Genomic DNA, 16,928 nt, shown 5'->3' with positions numbered 1-16,928 from the left:
AAAATGTTTGATCTTGTATGCTAATGTATTCTATTTCTATTAGCTGAATATGTTGTAATCCACTTAACATTCTAAAGTTTAATTCTTTTTTTTATGAAATCAGTGAAGGTTGCATTAGATATATATTATTGCCATTTTCAGTCAAATATGTTTATAATTAAAAATAAATAAATAAATAAGAAGAAGAAGAAGAAGAAGAAGAAGAAGAAGAAGAAGAAGAAGAAGAAGAAGAAGAAGAAGAAAGTTTATGCATTTGAAGTGAATTTTCCCCTGATTGCTATTGTCACCAAATGCATGATAACTCTTAGATGTTCAAATAAAAGATGTGTGTTTGGATTGCATAATATACCTATTAAAAGATGCATAATACTTTCAACTTCTAATTGTAAACTGCCATACCAATTTCAAAGATCATGCTTGTAGTTTAGACACCCTGCCCATTATAGTGCGATGACTCTATTTACCTACCAGGCATAAACACATCCAAAACAAATGGCTTCACTTTACCCTAATGCAATTCTCTTTCTTTTAAATTTGCCAATAAACTATGACACAAATAACAATTTTTTCTTCGTCTAGGAGATCATTGAATCTGCTTGTAAGGTATATAGCCACTCTCTCTTGAATGAAATTCAAGCTTATAAAAGAAATTTATTAAAGAAAAAGAAAGAAAAAGTAAGAACTCAATTATGTGAATTTTCCTCATGTGTCATGCTTCTTAAAAAGAGAATTAGAATGTTTATGCTTTGCATTTGACCTAATGGGCCAGTATTCACTTAATGGGCCATAAATCACCTTTAATTTATGCCAGATATGGACCCACATCGAGCGGGAACCTCTATAGGGACTGTCTTGACGAGGCAGGCTGTGCATCGTTCAAGTTTGCTTTGGGATGCTCCTTTGGCAAGTGAGGTATGCACTTGTCCAAAATCGTAGTCAATATACGTAGTAGAAAGATTTTTAGCATTTAAGATTGAAGAGTGATTATTACATGCTTAGTGAATGCTATTATTAATACTAAGCTGCTCTATTTCCAAGAAGTGCCAGGTGTACTAACTTGTCGTCACCGAGAGAAAGGTCTGTTTGAAGGTGGGTTAGATCCATGGTTTGCCACTTATATCATAGATGCAGGGTTAGATGGGCTACTTCGGGTCCCACATATGGACCTTGACCATGCATTGATCACGGCGTTGGTGAAGAGATGGTGGTCAGAGACACACTCATTCCACTTGCGCCACGGTGAGATGACCATCACGCTACAAGACATGGAGGTTATAATGAGGGTACCTGTAGATGGCTTGTCGATGGTGGGATTTACCCATATGGACGATTGGGGTGACTTCTGGCATAGGCCGCTGAACAAACCAGTTGATTCTAGTAAGAACACTGCAGTGATGGAAAGGCCGAGGATAAAAGCCAAATGGCTCGAGGAGCGGTTTAGCAACCCTCTCCCGGTTGACGCCACTAAGGTGCTTATGTAGTAGTATGCTCGGTTTTACATACTGGGGATGTTGGGTGGTATGCTGTTTATGGACAAGTTTGGCGAAGGACTCTCAATTATGTATTTACAATTTTTCAATCCAATCAACAACGGAAAGAATTATAGTTGGGGTAGTGCAGCACTAAGTTGGCTATATAGACACCTCTGTAAGGCATTAGAGAAGATAGCCAAGCAAATTGGCAGTGCACTGCTATTGGTGCAGTTATGGGCATGGGCGAGGTTTCCACACATATGTCCTGTGATGAGGCATCCATACCAGGCATTGCCCCCAGGTCCACTTGCTATCAGGTATGTAGGATCTTAGATAGTTACCATTTGACATTTCCGCATTAACTTTTTTTGCATAGGAATTATGTAAGTAACTAATATGAAGGTTATGTCTGTGTTGTTTGCTAGATGGAAAGGGGCTAAGATAACAACTGAACATCCAATGCACGTCCTACGCGCCCATCGTGTGTCGCTTGCTTCGCTATGGCCAAATCAGGTATCGTGCCTTACAAGTGGGAACCGCTTTGGCATGTAGTTGTTGTACTTACAATTTGCTTTGGAATGAATAAACATTTTTATTTTAAAGTTAAACATTGTTGTCATGTATTGTTCACATTCGTTACACATTTTTTCTAATTATATTGTTAATATGGTTATTTGCATCTGTTGGATCATTGCAGATTGTTTGGGAGCCATACAGAAATTATTTGGGTACCCTGCCTGCATATTATACGGCAGGCCAACACATATGGAGGTCTATTGTGCCGCTCATTCATTTTTGGGTGGTTGAAGGCCATCACCTTAAACGTGTTTTCCGACAGTTTGGGATGAAGCAAGGCATTTCGGTTGATGTCGATACTTTAACTAAACTTCACAAGATAACACTCCAGGCAAGCAAGAAAAATATTGGGCTGAAGAACATGCCACGCATATTGCTAGATGGGTTGCGCATGCCACAATTGCTGATGCACTGCCCTTTCATGGGGAGATAAGCTACAATGACGAGTATATGGTATGGTTTCGTCCCTGCACTGTTCACCATATTACAAAACAGAGTCGTACTGGGACACTTTGGTAAGTTTACAAATACTATTCTGTTATAAATGTACCTCACTTCGCATAGTTTCATTCAACCTACTAACACTACTCTTGTATACTTGTGACAGGTTGAATCACAATTGAGGATTATGGCGAAGTGTGAACCAGGGTCCAAGATCTACATCGACTCTATTAATGCCTTGCAATCTATTGAAGAGATCGGTCGGTTGACCTTGGATGATGCACGCACTGCGGGCAACACAAGTGAACTGGCTGTAGGGCGTGGTCGGCAAGCAGGTGGACGTCAAGGGCTTGGAGGCCGTCAATCTAGTTGGCGTCCTACAACTGGTTGGCGTCACACATTTGGTGGGCGTCACACACCCATGCATGACCACACCATGATGTGGGTCCATCCCATACATTTGCCCATGGGGACACATGTCGGTCCCCATCCATGGTTCACGATGATACCTGCCGACCCACATCCTCTACTACATCTTCGTTGCCCACCACCCGTATGTCTCCCCCACTGAGTACCAGCACTGCCCCTGCGGATGTACGTGGTAGAGATGAGATGAGATTCATGCCCACCCCTAAGCGACCCACCCCTGGTGCCATCCAGACAGAGATACCCACCCCCCCATCAGAGGCTTCACACATTGAGGATCGGCTGCGAAGGCCGCAACAGACACGGACATATCCTTTTGACTGTGGGACTGGACATGGTACTATACTTCGATCTAATACTGATTACATATACATCTCTTTATAGTTAAATGATTTACATATTAGTATTTGCTTGTGCTCTTTTTAGGCAAGGTGAGACCAGTCAAGGAACCAGTGAGGAGAAGAAAACGGGGATGATTTTCTGAATGTTTAAAAAGTGTGTAAAACACCTCTGAACGTTTAGACTCCTAATTTATAAATTACCAACACAAGCTTATAATCAAACAATGTATGTGCGGAATATGAAAATAAGCTAAATCAAAATTGGTAAAACAATCTAAACCATAATTAATCACAACCACAGAAACAATTAAAGGTAAAGATTAAGGGAAGAGAGATGCAAACACAAAGACAACACAGCAATGTGTTATCGAAGAGGAAACCGAAGTCCTCAGCGTAAAACCTCTCCGTCGCCCTCCAAGCAGTCAATAATCCACTAGAGAATGAAGTTGGGATACATGAACAACAGAAGACCCTCCAAGCCTAATCTACCCAGTGTACCTAAGCCCTCCAAGCTCCTACTCCAACGAGGTTACGCCGAACCATTGTCTTCTCTAGTTTACCGGATTCCGTTATAGCCCATAGCATCAACCAATATCAATTGGTCCCTTCCTAATTGCTTTCCAAGCACCAAATAAGCTTCTCACAGATATGGGTATGGTGAGAAAATGATTTGGCTAAAATGTACCTCTCAAGGATATAACAATGGAGAGGGTGAGAGTAAAAGAATTTTGGAGAATCAAAGGATGAAGATTGTGGATGAGTCAATCTTGTTTTTCTCTCTCAAAATTCTCTCTGGAAGCTCTCTACAATACGTGGATATAAGGGGTATTTATATTGGTGTGTGTTTGGAATGCGAAAAGTCAGTTTTAGCCAAATAGGGCATTCTAGCGACTCGAGCTCGCGACTGGAACGAGTCGCGAGCTAACTGCCTGGCCAGTTGGAGGTTTTGTTCTATAGTGCGACAGCTGGTGTGACCCTTCAGCTCCCCCTGCATGCTTCACACGTGTGCCTTTTTGGCGAGTCACCAGTTGCGAGGTCCAATTGCGAGCTCCTGCTTGAGTGCATACTCTTGAGCTTTTCTTCACACTCTCTCACACACTACACTTACATGATTCCCACCTAAATACAAGGGTTTCTAAATGCTGAATTACAAGCAAATTGACACGAAATAAAGGCAACAAAATGATTGAATAAATTCAATCTTACATTTTCGATGGTCAATTGGCATGGGTGGAGCCAAAAAGGTGAGACCAGTCAAAGCTTTTAGAATTCAAGGATGTGAAATTGTACAATCATTATTAGCTCTCACACTTTATATTATTCATACTGTTAATTTCCTGATCACTTTCCACTGCTTCTCAAGTTCCGGCCTAGAATTCTTGTAGATGTAAGCAGAATAAATTTGTCAACTGCTGTACTGGGTTACAAGATCTCAGCGCCAATCATGGTAGCTCCATCTTCTATGCATAAGTTGGCACATCCAGAAGGTCCAAATCTTCTTGGAAGAGTTCTCAGTCTCAGTTGAAATTTGTTTGGATTCTTATTGACTTGCTCATTGTGATTATTCTAGGAGAGATCGCTACAGCCAGAGCAGCAGCTGCGTCTAATACTATAATGGTATTGATTTTTAAATATGGAGCTAATTTTCCTGCTAAGTTTCATGAATCGTAAGTTATTTTTCATTGCAGGTTTTGTCCTCCATGTCTTCCTGCACTATCGAGGAGGTTGCTTCCAGCTGCATGCCATTCGGTTTTTTCAATTATATGTATTCAATCCTTCTTTAGCTCTTATAATTTCATTAATGAAATGTATATTTCTTTAGCAGCAACACTTTCTTTTGGTTGCTTTCTTTGTCTTTGTATTGGTGATCCTGTTGTTAGCAAGTCACACTATAATCTGATATTTGTCTGGGAATAGGTATATAAGAACCGAGATGTAGCAGCTCAGCTAGTTCAGAGAGCTGAAAGAAATGGATACAAGGCTATTGTGCAGACAGTTGATGCTCCCATGCTTGGTCGAAGGGAGGCAGACATAAAGAACAAGTAGATATTATCTCCTTTTTTTTTCCAACACTAATCATTTTATTCCCTTCACAGATGGGCATAAAGTTCTCCATGAATAGGTATTTATGTTTCTTTCATGCTAACAGATTAGGCTTGATCTTAAACCTTATTTGAAATATGACTGCAATAAGTTTTGCAGAATGATTGTACCACCATTAAAGAATATTGAAGGCCTTGTATCGACTGAAGTGGACAATGTGAGTGAAATTGTGTAACTCCCAATTGCCACATTGAAATGTGCCAGATGCATTGAATTTAAAAAAATGGACACATGTATGCATGTTAACTGAAGTTTTAGTCTTATTTTTAAAATTTTAAAAATAAAGTTTTAATTGTTACTCACTGAATCAAATTTTATGCAGGATGAAGGTTCAATTTTAGAAGGTTTTTCCAATGGGGCCTGGATGCTTCTTTGTGTAGGGTATAAACGAGTAAACTATTCTGCTTACCTTTTAATGTGCTGTTGCAAAAATGTTCGAAAGATTTTACTTGGAAAATAGTTTTTTTTCCCCTTCTGCATAAATTTTCAGAACTAGTTGTTTTACTCATTATAACATTGATTTTAGCGTTGTGTTTTAGTTGGTGCTTTTTTAATGTAAAGGTTGAGGCTTAAGATACCATTGGAAGTGCCTATATTGTTTCACTTTTTATTTTTGCTTACTGAGGGTGTGTGCAAGGGCCATGGTTTCTTACATTCTTATGAGTTTAACTAATGCATCAAAACATACGCAGGACATAGGATGGTTAAGATCTATAACAAACTTGCCAATTCTAATCAAGGGAGTACTCACTCGGGAAGATGGTAGGATCTCCATCTTATGATATTTGCATCTCATCATTATTATACTATCACTATTATTACTCATGAAGATGGTAAGGTCAAGCTTTATTACTGATATTCACATCTCTATTTTGTATCTTCCCTATTTTTTCCTTCCCTTAGTTAGGAAGAACATTCTCTGCCTTTGAAACTTTAAATTTTCAATGAAAACTTCAGTTAATAATCCTTTTTATCTTTGGAATTTCAAGTACAGGAGGCCTGTTAATCATCTTGATTGTGTGATTTTTTTCTCACAATTACCTCCTCTATCTGCTCTGTCAAACATTTTTATGTAAATCACTTTAAATTCTGCATCTTTTCACGCTCTTGATAATTTACTCAGATCCTTGAATGTCATGGTTGCTTTACTTTCTGTTCAACATTCAAATATCCTAAATATTTGATGTACTGTCATGGGCAGCAATAAAGGCGAAAGAAGTAGATGTTGCTGGGATTGTTGTCTCTAATCATGGGGCTCGCCAGCTTGATTACACTCCTGCTACTATTACTGTTCTGGAAGAGGTGAGGTTTTATCTCTACTGCTTAGCATAAGAATATTATTCTCATTGGGTGTGTAGGTGTAAACACAGATTCTACATTTTGCATCTCTGTGCTCCTTCTTCAATATAGATGTTAAAAGTATTAGGGTTTAGGGAAGTTTTGTACGAGTTAATGCCATAGCTAGACATCCTTAACATTCAAATTTGTATGAAATTTTAGCAATTTAATGCGAGACACGTACGTGGCCATGCATTCCTGCACAGGACTTTTCTGTCTGGATTTATGTAGAGTTACACTATGCTCTTTGGCATGCCAAAGTTCAATTGGCGATTGTGGATATTTAGGCATCTTGTGGTTGCATGTGGTTCATGCTATTGGAGGGAAAGTTCTTGTGTTCCTTGATAGAGGGGTGCGGCGAGGAACAGATGTCTTCAAGGCATTAGCCCAAACTATTTAATTCATGTAACTAACTTATGAATCTTCTCTTACACCATCTTCACAAGCAATGTCCACCATGTGGTTGCTATATAAAGAGAACAAGTAGTATTTTTTTGGTCATGCGCGTGTGCAATTGCTTTTAAGTGAGTTTCAACGGTTAGGGTTTATGGCCTAAAATTCAATTTATTGGCATGTCACAAATAATTAAATTGTTTAATTATATGAGACTATTTATAAATAAACTAATGGGACATTATCTTAGTCCATGAGATGCATTGTATGTGATTTAGTCACAGAAAATGTAAATTACAAGTTCCTTGTAAACTCAAAATGTAGTTCGTAGTTGATGATGAAATTGGGCATTTCATCTGCGAAGACTATAATATATCAACTAAGATGATTTGTCTTGATCATGGAAGTGGAGACTTTTAGTTGGTATGTTGATATGTTTTAAGAGTTAAGACATATTGAACTGGATTGCTGTGAGATTTATTATTCTTCCAACGACTGTCAAATGAATAATAAACTCACGACTTATATTTGCATGAACTCTTAATCTTGAAAGAATAATAGACTTGATCATGAGGTGAAGGTTGCTTTGATCAAGAGTGAGATCTATAGTTATGGTCAAAACCTCAGTATGTTGGGCAACCACATTTAGTGTTGATGGAACATATATTCTCAAGCTGGAATTCATAGTCTCTTAATGGAGATACAAAATACTCCCATGAGATAAGTTTAATGGGTTTGTTATTCAGAGAGTTAGGCCTAACCACTTTAGTAAGGAGTTACTAAAGTATATATTTATGGAATTGAATTTCATAAATATATGATGAATAACTTTAAAGGATTAAACTGGGTACTTAAGGAATTAAGATGTAGTAATCTACAAAGTAACAGTCTTCTTTCATGACTTTGTATTACTACGAATATTTTATGAAGAGGTTGCATGTACAATAAAGTCTTGAGATATAATTTATAAATAAGGCCTAGAGTGCAATTATATTTATATAGTGGTATTAAATATAGTTAATGGTAACTTTGGACTTGTCAAGAATTGACAGAAAAGCCTAAGGCCCATTGGAGCTAATGTCTTATTGATCCTTTTTTATCCCACTCCAAGTCACACTTAAGCCCAATTGGAAAGGCCCAAAAGGCCAGCCCAATTGGAAATGCCCAAAAGGCCAGCCCAATTAGATAATTAGTTAGATACAAAGGGAGAAACATACAGAATTTTCTGAAGAGAGAATTAGAAGAACACTATTGCCAAGTGGTGTAAGAAGTGTTGGACACTTTGACATTCTCCTTTAGTAAACTGATTAAGAGACCACACATCTTGGGCGTTAGTGGAATTGGAGTGAAGATTGAAAGTGTTCCCAAGTGATTTTGATCTTCAGTTTTGAAATTCACCGCTCCAAGATACACTCTCTTGATCTTAAATTCTAAAACTTACATAGTGCATGTTATCGATTGTGTATGAAGTAGATCCGTTAAATTTTCGCTGCGTATGTTTTGTATGCGACAAACACGTGATTTTCCAACAATTGGTATCAGAGCGGTCTTCATTTTCAAATCTGTATAACATGTTTAGTGAGTTTTAGAATTCAAGAAAACTATTTTCACAGTTGTGAAGATTATGCAGTCATTTTTTTGCATATTTTAGTTTTGAAATTATTGTTTGATTAAAACCGATTTTGATGTTATGATGTTGTTTAAGTTTGATTTTAACCTTGTAAAATTGAATTTTAACACTTTAACATCAATAAAATTCAAGTTTTAATCTTGATCTCATCGTTTTTGATTATTAAGAATGTGTTTTGTTCTTTGGAAAGGTCAAAAATGGTTAAAAGAAAAACGGCTATTTCTGGGCATTTTCGCGACTGGTCGAGTCGCCAAAATGAGTAGCCAAAACTCGTGACTGGGGTCTCGCGATTGGGCAAGTCACCAAAATGAGTAGCTAAAAATTCTAACACCTATTTTTTACATGTATAAAGAGTAGGGCTACGTGTGATTAGATTACACATGTTTCTAACTAAAAGACCTAATGAGATCAAAGTTATTAGTTAAATGGAACTCTTAGTCCTAAATAGTTTTGGACTTGTCTTTTAAGAAACATTCTAATGAGATTAGAATTATTGTATGATTGGAAGTCCTTAATTTATTTTAATTAGAGGTTTTTTAATGAGATTAAAATTCTAATTAAAGTTATATAGTTTCTAATGAGATTAGAATACTTTATCTAGTAAATTAAGGATAGAGTTCTATATAACTAATTTTTGATTCATTAGTGTTTAAGGAATCCTAAATAGTTTAGGACTTCCATTTTAGTTAGTGATTCTAATGAGATTTGAGTCTTCAACAAGTGCAAGGTTATTAGTTGTGATGGGATCACAATTATTTAAGAAAAACCCAAATAACGAGTGGGACTGTTGAAATAATCCTTTTACTAAGTTTATTATAATGTGAATAGATACCTTGTCTTGATTTCGAGTCTTGCATTCCATGCAGAGGGTATTTACTTCTCGGATTACAAGGTTAAACTTCTTTGTGATTGCGTGAAATTTCGTTACGCTATTTTCACGTGACTTAGTTACATCACATTGAATTTAAACGATTAAACACATTTGATGTGTAGGGTTAAAATTGTGATTAGATCACAATGATTTCAAAACAATCCACTTGTTTTAAAATTTCTAGTGGGAGAGAGATAAAAGGTTTGGATCTCACGGCCTCCATTGTTGGTTCATAGTAGTGTAAAATATATACTTTGTCTTTGTTTTGAGCTTAGCATTCCATGCGGAGAGTATTTATTTCACGGTACTACAAGATTGAATTTCTTGGTTTATAGTAGTTTGATCAAACACATTGTCTTAGCCTCGAGCTTTGCATTCCATGCGGAGGGTGGTTTGTATCATGGCACTACACAATAAGCCTATTAAGGGGATGAAATGTCGCTACACATGATTCTAGGCAATGGTGTACACTAGACTAAGTGTAATGTTAACTTCCCTTAGGAGCTATGTCATTATCACTTAGAGGCTAAAGAAAAATCGACAAATTATTTTTGTTTGGTAAGAGTTACCATGATAGCATTAATAATGAGAATAATTCACGCCTGATCATAGTGATTGGTATGACCTCGCTTCTGAGGAATATTAATTGCGAGATTAGGTTGTCGTTGCACCTAGTATAGTATGTTTTTCGGGTATAATACTATATGGTTATGGATGCAAAATATAATGTCCCTGTAATTATGTTCATAGTCTCAAAATAAAGTTGTCATAGTTTTGTTCTCTAGCTACTATTTTAAGTGAATCATATTAACTAAGAAATAATTTTGAACATGGTGCTTAAAGGAGCTGAAGTACATATTTATGTTTTGATTCAGCATTGTCATGATTTCCTACGCGTGATGCATTAATGGAAGATAGCTTATGATATGATCATAGTCTCCATTGAAATGCTATAATGTTTCATTGGCTTCTATCTCAATTGTGCTACAACATGAGATGCAAGAGTTAGTACTAGACTTAGAATTAATATTAAGTCTAAATGAGATGTTTGGGTATGGAATACCATGCTACTAGACGAAATTCAATATAAGTCATATTGAGTGCCAAGAAAAGCTTAAGGAGTTCCAATTATATATCATTTTATGAAAATATTTTATTTCAATAAATTGAATTGGAATTCTTGGATGTAGAGATTAAATGTTAATCTCATATGGATATGATCCACAAGTCCTTGTTAGAATAATTTGGTCAGTTCAGATTGTTTTGAAAATAAATAAATTTTTGTTATATTATCTGAATTGATGGGTGAGTTCTACGCAACGGAATACATCCTAAAAGCTAAGGCTAGGATCCATATGATTTAATTCAAATTCTTAGCTTAGACCGAAAGGAAAAGGTGGTAAGAAGATGAATTAAAATACCAAACAGTTGGGCAAGCTAGTTACCCTAGTAGTTGCCAAAAGGGAATTAGACTCAAAAGTATGACCAAAAGAAAGTGTTTCTGTTTTGGTAAAGCTAAGCTTTGTCCATGATTATTTTCTAGATGAAAATTTACATGTTTTACTTTTTAAAGAGAAAGTTTCCATCCCTTGGTATTGTATGTTTTGGCACTTATGTCTAGATTTTATTAATCTAGATGGTATTCAAGATTGGTGAAAGCTGGGTTTTTAGAACCATTATCTTGTTATATGCTCAATCTATGAATTTTATTTAGAGGATAGTATGATCTAGGGTTCCTTTGTTGTAAAGGAATATAGTATCAATGACATCCTTAAGTCATAGCATACATAAAGGAGGTATAAGACTCTTTTAGAAATAGTAATGTGCATGATAAGTATTTCCATTTGCTTATTTCTTTTGGAGATATACTCTAATAATTATTATACATTTTCTAAAGTTGATTTCAAAAGTTTGTTCATAGGAAATTTGTCAAATTGTGGATTGAGTGAAAACCTAGTATATGATACTTTCACTTTTGGAAATGTCCAGCACTTGTGCTAGAAAGGAATTCTAACAAATTGAAATCAAAAGGTAGAAAAATGTGTGTTTATGTTGGGTATCCAAAAGGAATTGTAAAAGATTGTTTTGGTAGTCATAAAGAATATAAGATGTTTGTAAAGTACAATTACAAAGTTCTTGATGATGACTATGTGAATAATCTTAAAGCAAATCGTAGATTGATCTAGAAGATAAATGTCAGAATTTTTTCTACGACAACTATAAAATACATTTAGAAATGAGATTGTTGTATTAGATACACCATAAGGCATTATTCTATATATACAGCTAGCACACCGGTACAATATCGTAGTGGGAAAATTATCAATTATCAAGTAAATTCATACTTTTGGGATAAACTTTTGAAGTCATTCCACAAGGATATGAATTTGATCCTTGTAACTACGTAGAGGCAATAGATGATATGAATATGGCTTACTGGATCAACGTTATGTAAATAGAATTAGATTCTATTTAAAGTCTAAAACTTGTAGAGGCGCCTAATGGCATGAAGTCTATTGTTTTCAAATAGGTTTACAAGAATAATGAGATTGATAGAATTGAAGGTGCAAACCTTTAAAGTCAAGACTAGTGGCAAAAAGATTTATTCAAATAGAAATGGTTCAACTATGAAAAGATTTTTTCACCAATAGTCAAGTTTGACTCTATCTAGATTCTCTTATCCATTATATTTCATTTGGATGAAATATGGCAATGGATATCAAGAAAGCTTCTTTTAGTAGCAATCTTGAGAAAGACATCTATATGATGTAACTAGACTTGTCCATAGCAAAGAAACAGTAATGTTTAGAATGCAAATTGCTTATATTCCATTTATGAACTAGAGCAAGCATCTAAATCACAAAAATATCATTTTTGATCAAGAAATCAAATTGTTTGATTTTGATCAAGTATTAAAAGGCCTTATGAGTGTAAAAGCTATATAGAATAATAAATTTCTTAATGTATGATTGATGACATTCTAATCAATTAGAATGATGTTGAGTTATTGTCATCAATAGAGTTTTTATTGTCTAATCCAGATTGATATAAAGTACTTGGGAAAGACTAGTTATCCTACGAATTTAACTTTGTTATAATTCAGAAATTAGGATGTTGGGTCTATCTCAAACTGCTTAAATAGATTAGATTCTAGCCAAGTATAGCATATAATACTTCAAGAAATGATTCTTTCCTTTTAAGTTTGAAGTTCCTTTATATAGGATTGTGGTCCTAAGACATATAAAAGGAAAAGCATATTAAAACGGTTCCTAATACTATACTAATAAGAAGTCTTTATGCCATGCTAAATACTAGGCTAAATATCTATTTTGCGGCGGGCATGGTAAGCAAATATCATTTGAATCAAAGCTCACTTGATGAGTGGGAGTAAAACATATACTCAAATATCTTAGGAAATTGAGGGATTATATGCTTGTTCACAAAAATGAGGTTTTGATAGATACTGGGTGTACAAATACTGACTTGTAGTTTGGTTGTGATTCATGAAGTTGGACTTCAAGATATGTGTTCATCCTAAGTGGTGAAGATACACATTAAGTATAAGTATTATCTCATTAGAGAGATATGAGTACTTGAGTAGTAGTAGAAAAGATAATTTATGCAATAAATCTGGTTGAAACTTATTTCCAAACCTTGCCTTAGAGTGATAAAGGGAGATAAGTATCGAATATATAGTAAATTGTCTTTGAGGGCAAGTGGGAGATTGTTGGGGTTTATGCCCTAAAATCCAATTTATTGGCATGCCATAAATAATTAAATTGTTTAATTATATGAGACTATTTATAAATGAACTAATGGGAGATTGTCTTAGTCCATGAGATGCATTGTATGTGATTTATGTGATTTAGTCATAGAAGATGTAAATCACAAGTTCCTTGTAAACTCAAAATGTAGTTCGTAGTCGGTGATGAAATTGGGCGTTTCATCTGCAAAGACTATAACATATCAACTAAGATGATTTGTCTTAATCATGGAAGTAGAGACTCCTAGTTGGTATGTTGATATTTTTTAAGAGTTAAGACATATTGAACTAGACTGCTGTGAGATTTATTATTCTTCCAACGACTATCAAATGAATAATAAACTCACGACTTATATTTTCATGAACTCTTAATCCTGAGAGAATAATAGACTTAATTATGAGGTGAAGGTTGCTTTGATATATCAGGAGTGAGATCTATAGTTACGGTCAAAACTTTAGTATGTTGGGCAATCACATTTAGTGTTGATGGAACATATCTTCTCAAGATGGAATTCATAGTCTCTTAACGAGGATACAAAATATTCCCCTGAGATAAGTTTAATGGGTTTGTTACTCAGAGAGTTGGGCCTAGCCACTTTAGTAAGGAGTTACTAAAGTATATATTTATGAAATTGAATTTCATAAATATATGATGAATAACTTTAAAGGATTAAACCGGGTACTCAAGGAATTATTATGTAGTAATCTACAAAGTTACAGTCTTCTTTCATGACTTTGTATTACTGCGAATATTTTATGAAGGGGTTGCATGTACAATAAAGTCTTGGGATATAATTTATAAATAAGGCCTAGACTGCAACTATATTTATATAGTGGTATTAAATATAGTTAATGGTAACTTTGGACTTGTCAAGAGTTGACAGAAAAGCCCAAGGCCCATTGGAGCTAGTGTCTTATTGGTCCCTTTTGGTTCTACTCCAAGCCACACACTTAAGCCCAATTGGAAAGGCCCAAAAGGCCAGCCCAATTAGATAATTAGTTAGATACAAAGAGAGAAACATACAGAATTTTCTGAAGAGAGAATTGGAAGAACACTATTGCCAAGTGGTGTAAGAAGTGTTAGACAGTTTGACATTCTCCCTTAGTAAACTGATTGAGAGACCACACATTTTGGGCATTAGTGGAATTGGAGTGAAGATTGAAAGTGTTCCCAAGTGATTTTGATATTCGATTTTGAAATTCACCACTCCAAGGTACACTCTCTTGTTATTAAATTCTAAAACTTACATAATGCATGTTATTGATTGTGTATGAAGTAGATCCATTAAATTTCCGTTGCGTATGTTTTGGATGCGATACAAACACGTGATTTTCCAACACAACTATCAATGAATGTCAGTGAATCCAACTGATGCCTTTTTGGGAAGCAACTCTATCGTACTCTACTTCTAGATTGCCATTTTTTTTCAACTTATTGTCTAATTTCCATCTAACTTGCATGTGCAAATAAAAAACTTTTAAGTTGCTCAAGATAAATACCTAGATCATTGAAACACTTTGAGAGTGCTGGATATAATTGTAGGAGTGACACGCCTTGGCAGTTTTAATCCTCATCACTCAATTTTTGATTCTCTCTCCATCCCAATATCAATGCTGATATTTAAAAACCTCTTAAAATTTTATGATTCTTGGTCAAAGGCCTCTAAACTCTATTGTAATCTATATATTTATTATTGCAGATTGGAAGGCCTGTTGTCTATGGGTTGGCAGCAAAGGGGAAATATGGGGTGAGAAAAGTCATCCATATGCTGAAGGATGAGCTTAAGCTCACCATGGCATTGTCTGGCTGTCCTAGTGTGAAAGATATTACTAGAAGCCATGTGAGGACAAAGCATGAAAAAATCCAGTCAATGCTCTAATAAAATATTTGAAGCATTAGGACAATGTCCTATAGAAAAAAGATTCAGATCATCCATAATACCTTATACATTTGTAATCACATTGTTAACAATAAGTAACTGTGAATAGGTGTGGAATATGTTGAAATTTCTTCAATGATCAAGCTGGCATGTAGATAGTGGAATGGGACCATGAATACTATCTTTTGCCAAATCTATGTCTGTTTTATAAATAAATGTGGTTCTCTATGTGGAACCTTGAAGTCCATGTTAAAGATATGGGTTCAGAGTAGAACCTCATTGTATTCTCCTCCTCTTAAATTGTACTAGGAGTTTAAGGATTGATATTTTCTACTTTTCTATCAGTAGATCATTGTAAAGTTCTACAGAATAAAACAAAAAAAATGCAAGCTCAAGCTCAAACCCTGAGAAATTATTCCATAAACCAAGGTAGAAGGATATGCGTCTCAAAGTTATTGATTGAAAAATACTTTTTGAAATGGGGGACATTTTTTTTTCCTTAAATTCTTATAAGTGGTAAAGACCAATCGTGGAAGATTGGTAGCATGGTAGTGAGATAATTTCACGGTGGCAATGCTGAATTCACTTCTGGCTTGGAGCTTTTAAGGCTGATTAATGTGATGGAGCCAAGCTTGATGAGAAGAGAGGAGGTGGGTAGTTCTAAACCAGTACTCGTGTCCTAGAAGCTCGAGTATTAATCTGGATGATTTTGCTTACATTTTGGTTACTATACCCGAGTCATACTCGAGTTTGGTGGACTCGGGTACTTCTAACACAGTACTCGAGTCCTAGAAACTCGAGTACTAGTCTGGATGATTTTTGGTTAATGTACCAAATCCATACTCAAGTTTAGTGGACTTGGGTACTTCTAACATAGTACCTGAGTCCTAGAAACTCGAGTACCAAGTCACATACTTATTACAAACCTACTTACTGGCGCCAACCACTGCAATGAATGCACAATGAACGGTACTCGAGTTCAGAGAACTCGAGTACCTCTTAACATAATAACCCCTTGCCAGATTTTAGTTCACTTCAGTATCTATCTTACCTGTTTTCAGTATCTATCTTTCCAAGTCCATGTGACAAGTCAGAACACTTACTAGAAGCAAAAGCTGTACTGTTGGGTCACCATCTACAAGTTTTTGACTCTTAATGTCAGTGTCTTCATCCGAGACCAACATGTTGTCCATTTAACCTTTGGGTCAACCATGCTGTCCATTTAACCTTTGGGTCCTACCTGCTGTGATCAGTACATAGAGGTAATAGTTAAATGCTTAGTTTTAGCTTGTGTTTGCATGTGGTTCATATGAGATTTTTGTGCATGAGGTGGAATTCATGTAATGAGTTTTGTAATATTAACTATGTACAACTGCTGATATATATATATATATATATATATATATAACTTTTTTGTTGAAACAAATGGAGCACAAATATAAAAAAAATCAAGCTTGACTATTGATAGCAAATAGAGAACATGCATAGTAATATTATTTTGTAAGTTACACCGTGTGTAAATTATTTGAATGATCTAGATTCAATTATTTATATGTCTATACACAAAGTCGAGGAGGTTGAGTTTGAATATAAATTGTTTTTATCATACGCCAAATTTATGTAAGTAGTTATAGATTATGACAACTTTTATACTATTAATAGCAGGTCGGTGATGAATTTTCACTTTTTCTATG

General features: G+C 35.4%; 2 protein-coding genes and 1 pseudogene across 2 annotated transcripts; all 3 read left to right on the top strand.

The window, feature by feature from the left end:
* The first annotated feature begins 813 nt into the window (after positions 1-813).
* On the top strand, positions 814-1,481 carry LOC142627739 (serine/threonine-protein phosphatase 7 long form homolog). Its single transcript, XM_075801612.1, has 2 exons — positions 814-912; positions 1,023-1,481. Exons 1-2 carry the CDS (start codon positions 814-816, stop codon positions 1,479-1,481), a joined length of 558 nt encoding a protein of 185 aa, XP_075657727.1.
* A 27-nt stretch (positions 1,482-1,508) lies between these two features.
* Positions 1,509-3,399, top strand: LOC142627732 (serine/threonine-protein phosphatase 7 long form homolog). Its single transcript, XM_075801599.1, has 5 exons — positions 1,509-1,789; positions 1,898-1,985; positions 2,170-2,379; positions 2,656-2,930; positions 3,342-3,399. Exons 1-5 carry the CDS (start codon positions 1,509-1,511, stop codon positions 3,397-3,399), a joined length of 912 nt encoding a protein of 303 aa, XP_075657714.1.
* Positions 3,400-4,614: 1,215 nt separating this feature from the next.
* Positions 4,615-15,234, top strand: LOC142622464 (peroxisomal (S)-2-hydroxyacid oxidase GLO4-like; annotated as a pseudogene).
* The last annotated feature ends 1,694 nt before the right edge of the window (positions 15,235-16,928 follow it).

This window comes from Castanea sativa, chromosome 1 (genome assembly GCF_040712315.1).
Source record: "Castanea sativa cultivar Marrone di Chiusa Pesio chromosome 1, ASM4071231v1".
Lineage (NCBI taxonomy): Eukaryota > Viridiplantae > Streptophyta > Magnoliopsida > Fagales > Fagaceae > Castanea > Castanea sativa.
This window is presented reverse-complemented; position numbering and strand designations above follow the sequence as displayed.

Coding starts and splice junctions, on each gene's coding strand:
- LOC142627739 (XM_075801612.1), top strand. CDS start 814: ATGGACCCACATCGAGCGGGAACCTCTATAGGGACTGTCTTGACGAGG. Junction 913..1,022: donor ATGCTCCTTTGGCAAGTGAG/GTATGCACTTGT, acceptor ATTAATACTAAG/CTGCTCTATTTCCAAGAAGT.
- LOC142627732 (XM_075801599.1), top strand. CDS start 1,509: ATGTTGGGTGGTATGCTGTTTATGGACAAGTTTGGCGAAGGACTCTCA. Junction 2,380..2,655: donor TTCACAAGATAACACTCCAG/GCAAGCAAGAAA, acceptor TACTTGTGACAG/GTTGAATCACAATTGAGGAT. Junction 2,931..3,341: donor ATGCATGACCACACCATGAT/GTGGGTCCATCC, acceptor TGCTCTTTTTAG/GCAAGGTGAGACCAGTCAAG.